The sequence below is a fragment of the Sinocyclocheilus anshuiensis genome, unplaced genomic scaffold, assembly GCF_001515605.1.
Source record: "Sinocyclocheilus anshuiensis isolate Anshui unplaced genomic scaffold, SAMN03320099.WGS_v1.1 scaffold35, whole genome shotgun sequence".
In the NCBI taxonomy this organism is placed as follows: Eukaryota; Metazoa; Chordata; class Actinopteri; order Cypriniformes; family Cyprinidae; genus Sinocyclocheilus; species Sinocyclocheilus anshuiensis.
In genome coordinates this window covers 255342-262247 of record NW_015552558.1, presented here as the reverse complement: position 1 = coordinate 262247, position 6906 = coordinate 255342, and the positions used below count along the sequence as shown (strand labels likewise).

Here is a 6906-nt window from a genome sequence, read left to right as displayed (position 1 = left end):
ATATATATAAAACTTATTAATTAATTTATTTATTTTACCGAAAATCTAAAAAAAAAAGGTTACAGGTTGCGAATAATGCAAAAACATTTTATTTTACCGAAACCATTTCGTTCCAAAATGCAGACATATTTATTAAAAGCTAGCTTATATAGATATACTATTGGCACGTGTGTATTTAACGGAAAGCAAATTTCAATATGGTGTTAAATAAAATACGACAATTAAGCAAAAAAAAAAAAAGAAACCTGTCATAAACAGTGACATGCGCATAGACATCTAAATAGTTAGAATAGCACTCACTTCGATGCCAATAACATGTTTTTTCTTTGGACTTGTTCGTTTGGGTCGGAATGCTGTCGGTTCACGTATTCAGCTACCGCCTTGGCCGGAAACTCAGTCTCGCATACATAACCAAAATCTCTGGCCAGATGCACCGCTTCACCTAGAAGAAAATAAGAGTCAGTATGTGTATGTTACTGTAATAAAATGTAGACTAATTAAAATATTTCATAATTGTCATCTAGCCTAATTAACGCCCTCGACCATTGAGCAGGACATCGTTCTTTATCAATTCTGACATTGTTAATGCACATTTATTTTCTATTACCTAATAGATAATTGAATTCTGTCAAATGTGTGCGTCAAAATGTGCCCTCCTTGTGAGATTAACAGAACATAAGATACTGAACGATTGACACCATGTCATTGATTCGTGGTCCTGTTATCAAATATTAGAATGTTGTTCTATATAAAACAGCTAAAACATCCGATACTCCGACTAGGTCTGTGTGTTTGGCTATTTTTCCCCCTTTGGTTTTAATTTCCTGAAACAGTTGGATTTTTACTGCGAGCCTTCCTGTCATAAGTCTAGAATCCGGAAGAACGCATGCGCCAATTAGCATCAAAGCTCAACTCTACTAAACTGCTTTCCATAAAATGGAGCAGATCATAAACAATAACAGCACTTCAGAAAGCCAGTGTCCTCCGACTAAATCAGCGTCTGCTTGCGTGTCCAGCACCCCCACCCCCTCGCCCTTATCTCGCTGGAATCATACATTTCTTCAGGCTCATTACCATACAAGACTAAATTTCAATGAAGCACGATGAATATTACATTCAGTCTTCAGCGGCAATGATTAACAGGAACCAATGAACCGTCTCCAGCTTTCACCTTTAAAACCCATGGCACACCAAATACCACTGCACGGAATAATCACCTCCAACTTTGCAAGCAAAATGGATTTATTCAACAGCAATGGCATCTTCGCAGTGCAACATAATTAACTCATTTATATTTTATAATAGGCTTTCAACCTACAGGTCAACTGCATCAAGCAGACAAGGATAAACCCCATACATAATAATAATAATAATAATAATAATAATAATAATAATAATACATGTCATAGTGATTTCGGCTGTGGTGCAATATATCCAGCAACTGCATAAAAGTGCCATAAAACAGCATTGCTATTATGACACAAAGTAGGCCGTACAAAGACATCCGAATTCACACCATGCTCAACATTAAAGACAAGTGGTGCTGCTAAAGGTATAAAGGAGGGAGAGAGAGAGAGACAGAGAGAGAGAGAGAGAGAGAGAGAGAGAGAGAGAGATTTCTGTAATCCCACAAAATTGTTTTCCAAATTGTATCTCCGGAATCCGTTCTTTCTTTTTTATCCTTCAGCTTTGTTGCTTGCAAAACATACTTTCTCCTTTTCACGGATGAATGCAAATGCTTATTTAGAATGGCTCTCATGTAGCAGCAATAAACACCTGCTTTATTAAAATATATATTTATCAGGAAACTTACCTTCCACCAGTGACGTCAAGAGAGTAACATTGGCAGCTTTGCGTCTCCCTGCTGGTAGATTTAATCCGATTTTATCTAGCTTTTCTCTTAAAGATCTTCCGCCATTCTTAGATTTGGCCCTTTAAAGTAAATGACAAAAATTTTTATTAAATGTCATTATAGTGTTGTTATTATGTTATAATTATTTATTTTACTGCTAATCATTATATATGCTATACATTATACATGCAATTTATATTTTATATATTTACATATCATTTATATTAAAATGTCTAATATTTATAATAGCCTGGAGCACGCATAACCTTGAATAATAATGATAAAAAAGTCAGTCGTGTGTCCCCCAAGAGACCTGTTTATTTTAGATAACATCTCTTCAAGTTACTTTTTTATGCTAGAAGAAAGACATGATGCTTTAGAGGATGCCATGGAATGTTTCAAAAGTAAAAATGTAAATAAACAAATAAATAAAACATTTATTTTATTTCCCACTGTCATCACGTGAGATAGAGTCTATTAACTCCTGTTGCATTAAGATATTACAGCATGTGCTCATTGCGATTGGGTAGGCCACTACAAGTATATAAAAACAAATAATTCAGGTTCAGAATTTTGCCTGTGTTGAGGTATGATTTTTAATAGGCTGTCATTTCGGTGGGTTGTGGCGACGGAAAGCGCTTGATAATAAATAATTACTGATGTATGGATGGATGTCCAGCTCACCTCCTCAAGACCCCACCGAGCAGGGAAGCGTTCAGGCACTCAGGCGGAGAAAGACGTCTCTGCACCTCCGCTACTGTGACTTTGTACTTTGACGTTGAGCTAAGAAGAGACAGACGACCCGGAACCGAACAAAACACTTCGTTTGGGTTTACCACACCTCCAAAAAGCCCGTCTTTATTTATCGGTATAGCAGAGACATTGCTGTTGTTCTTGGATATGGAAACAGGACCTTGAGAAAAAAAAAGAAAAAAAAAACATGATTAGGCCCCCCATTTTAGTTTACACCACCAACAAAATGGAAAAAGATGAATTGCTATGCAGCAGGCAGCTTTTGAGTACGATTAGACATATGCGTTTATATGCACATCATCTCGCACGCCTATGTGGAATCAAAAGCAATATGGTCTTATCAGAGAGGAAGGAAAATAGATACCACAGCAATAGCTTTTCATTCAGCTCATGAATGTAACTGCTGCAATATGCCCAAAGTAATGAAGTGGCCCAGCCATCAAAATATTTCATATGATCGCAATGGTGACTTCACACCAAGCTTGGAGAAAATTACAGTTCAGCAAGCATGGCATTACCTCAAAATTTCCACTAACTGCTCAGTGTAGCTGTTATTTGTTGGACATCATAAAACAGAAACTGATAAACGTAAAAAGAGAGGGAAAAAGTGGCATAATCCACGTAAATATTTCTAAACGTATAGGCTATGTAATTGTATTAATAATAACACTAATAATAATAATAGCCTACTAATAATAATAATGCATTTTAATCCAATACTTCCTACAAATAAATATGTGTATTATTTCTCATAATAGTTTTAATCTCTAAACAGTTGGTAACCTTCCCACACAAGCACATCGAATGACATTCACAAATCCGAAATACACACACGAACGCTTACAAATAAGTGTTCAGGCCTAAATCCTGCTGCAGCGCCCGTTGTTTCTTTATGTGCTAACCGGAAACAAAAGCACAAGCACTACTGGATAGATCACTAGTGACATTAATAGCTCAGGGGAGACTAATAGGGACAAGAGGAGTTAAACGCAATTATTATGTGTATGTGCAATGTGTATTTTTGTGGATTTATACATGGTGTATCAAATTTAATGTCAAAGCTTTTACATTGTTAAAACCAAGGAAATTAAATCTAGCCACAGCGCAAGTAAATATGAGAAAACAATTCGATCTCAACACACTCTTTCTCCTGCAGCCCTCCTTGACCATCTGCGATCCGAACGAAACAAAGAGGCACGTAATTGCAAAATAATGACTTAAACTGAAATTTACACAGAAGGCATATGTTAAATTTACTACAAATGTCTTTCATAGTAAACTAAGTCTCTACGCGCGTTTATCATGTCATCTTTGAATGAGACATTCCGCAAATTTTATTAAAGACTACCATTTTAAATTTAGTCACAGACTAAGTCAAGCACCAACATATTAACTCACACATAATAGCTACACGAATAGTGCCCGCTATGGAACACTTGGTTAAAATGGGTTGTGCCTTTTCGTCAGGCTATCTCATGGCCTACAAATTAACCTGATCTGTCTCAAAGCAAGCACGGGTAGACTTTACGAGCGGAGAGCTGCTAGTGGAAGGAAGCACGTACGGTATTTGAGAGGAAATTGCTTACCTTTCTTGATTACAGTAACTCACACATAATAGCTACACGAATAGTGCCCTCTATGGAACACTTGGTTAAAATGGGTTGTGCCTTTTCGTCAGGCTATCTCATGGCCTACAAATTAACCTGATCTGTCTCAAAGCAAGCACGGGTAGACTTTACGAGCGGAGAGCTGCTAGTGGAAGGAAGCACGTACGGTATTTGAGAGGAAAGTGCTTACCTTTCTTGATTACAGTTTGGTCTGGGATGTGAATTCCTTGATCTTCAACATGCTGCAAAGATCAAAAAGCATATTAATAATGATCGAAATTTCAAAAACATCGTACTTTTTGCAAACGAAATAAAATGCAATCCAAAGAGAAAATGCACAAACGCTTTACATAGTAACCTAGTATTTATGACTACGCTCACTATAAACAGCATCTTTATAGAAGTACATATTTTTGACCCATATTAATTACGTCTATAGGAAGGTATTTCATTCAAATGTATAAAAGCTTGAATTATATTGTTTTATATCATAAAATATAATAATAGTAAATATATGTATATTACCCAGAGAATAAACGTGGGGAACCCTATAAAGCATGCAGTTATGGTGGAACAGAGAATTTTGTCCAGACTCAATTCGTCAGATCTCTTCAGCAGGCACATTGCAATCAAATTACTGATGAAAAGGGGGGCAGCCAAGAATCACGTCCAAAAATGACAGACAATATTAATCAAAAAGCCCAGTACACCACTCACTTTGTGTTACTGGGATGAACAACAGCGAGAGAGAGAAAAATCAATAATTAATTCATGGGAAAAAGGGATATTACTTTTTTAAAGTATTTTTCAAATATTTAATATACAAATATTTTTCAAATTTTTTTTTTTTTTTTCTCGCGCTATACCGTTTAAAATAGAACTTTATATCAAATTACTTTCTTTCAAAACGGGTTTCCTCATAAAACATGCAACGTCATTGGCCATCAAGACAAAAATGTCGATCATAATTGACCACCACCAGCAAATATACATTTAAATAGTATATTTACATTCAAACAACAATTTAAAAACTGCCACATTTTTTTTACCAACTTCACCAATTTATTCTGACAAACACCGTTCTGTTGTGCAATTAGGCTTACCGTAATATATTCAATAAAACAACTTAAATAAGAACAATTTAAATATGTGACCTGATATTTGACTGTTCCGATATTCTAAAGAGAATAGCACCAGCAGCAAATCCAAATAATGGAGTTGGATTATGGAGGTGACATGTTATAAGATTTAAGCTTTTCTCCTTACCTGAACATCTTCTAAAGAGTGAGGTATTCCATGGATATGGATTGAATCCGTGAGTCCAGTCTCAATGCCGTGACCCGAGGGAAGTAGCACTTCTCTGCGGTACTCTCTGCACAGCTGATGCGGTAACCCGCGGTGCTGGTGCAGCAGGCTGCTCTCCTGACTCTGCCGCTGGCCGGGCCAGCCCGGGTGCTGTGGCTGAGGCTGGGCGTGCAGAGAGTTGATGGAGTACGGGTCATTAACGTGAGAGTAAGGGTCCTGAGACTGCGGGTAGATGGGCTGGTAGGGTGGCGGAAAGTATGGCGGCTGGAAGTCTGAATTGGGCGTGTGAGAGAGCGGAGGAGCGCTGGTGTACGGAGACTGGCCCACGCTGCCCAGTTGGGGTAACCGGGCTGTGCCATTGCTGGTCCCGTCGTGGCGATCCTTAGTAGAGAAATATATAGTGCTGTTTTAGTGCTGTTAATATATATATATATAACATTTTAAGAAAAAAAAAAAAGATAAACAGGAGTGATTTGTTATCGCACTTAGTAATTTATTTAAACAGAAATCCGAACATGCCTTTAAATCTGGTCAAGAACAAAAATATCAAAACAACAACATTACATTATAATTAGAATAATATCGATATAGAATAATATGTCATTCTACATTAAAATGTACATCGATAGTTTGTTGTTCATTCAGCAATTGAAGATCCTACTGAGAGGCAAATAAAAATAATCAGAGCTTACATCAAGTATTAAGTCTTTGTAATAGCATTGTATGCAACCAATTACCGATTGCATGATGGAACAGACGAAACGACAGGATAAAAATAATAATACATAAATAAAAAACAACCAAACAATCGGAGAGTAAATGTTGAGCGCAGTCTTCAGATTTTTACTCCCGACAGTCACTCACCATCGCGGAAAAACTGTGCACTAACATCAGCGAGGATTTCCGAGGACTTCAAAAGACAAGAATTTTTTTAATTGCAAACGTGCAAATTAAATCAAGCCAACGATAATTGTAGGGCGAGGTGGCGGTGGCCAGCGTTCAAATAAAGCAATAATCCATCAGAATCTGGGTAAATTCCCGCTGTTCTTCATCTGCTGTTTAGATGCAATGCTTTTCTCTAAAGTTTCTTAGATCCCCTTGGCGTCTCCCGGCTCTGTCAGTAAACTGTTCCCTCGCTTGAGCTCATGTTAGCACAGATCTGCCTCTTCCTCTGCCCTCCTAATGGTAGATATTCATGACTATTAATATTACACGAATACTTAATAAGAGAAGAATGGTCGGAAATCGAGCGTGAAGCGAGGAAGCAACTCAAGGCAGACTGCACTAAATGACGTCCATTGAATGGGGAATCAGTATATCTAATCAGAGATGAGGAGAGAGAGAGAGAGAAAGAGAGAGAGAGAGAGAGAGAGAGAGAGTGAGTGGACG

General features: G+C 37.3%; 1 protein-coding gene across 5 annotated transcripts in view; it reads right to left on the bottom strand.

Annotated features, from left to right (window-relative positions):
• tfap2a (transcription factor AP-2 alpha) overlaps nucleotides 1–6906 on the bottom strand; it is a 17179-nt gene that overhangs the window by 1619 nt on the left and 8654 nt on the right. For 4 of the 5 annotated variants that reach the window (XM_016455287.1, XM_016455290.1, XM_016455288.1 and 1 more), the window contains 5 exons: nucleotides 5479–5898; nucleotides 4403–4454; nucleotides 2537–2765; nucleotides 1814–1932; nucleotides 301–442 (listed from right to left, as the gene is read on the bottom strand). In XM_016455287.1, coding sequence (XP_016310773.1) covers nucleotides 301–442; nucleotides 1814–1932; nucleotides 2537–2765; nucleotides 4403–4454; nucleotides 5479–5898 — 962 coding nt within the window. Of the gene's footprint in view, nucleotides 1–300; nucleotides 443–1813; nucleotides 1933–2536; nucleotides 2766–4402; nucleotides 4455–5478; nucleotides 5899–6381; nucleotides 6854–6906 lie in introns of those variants that run through there. The other variant, XM_016455291.1, reaches the window with a different exon arrangement.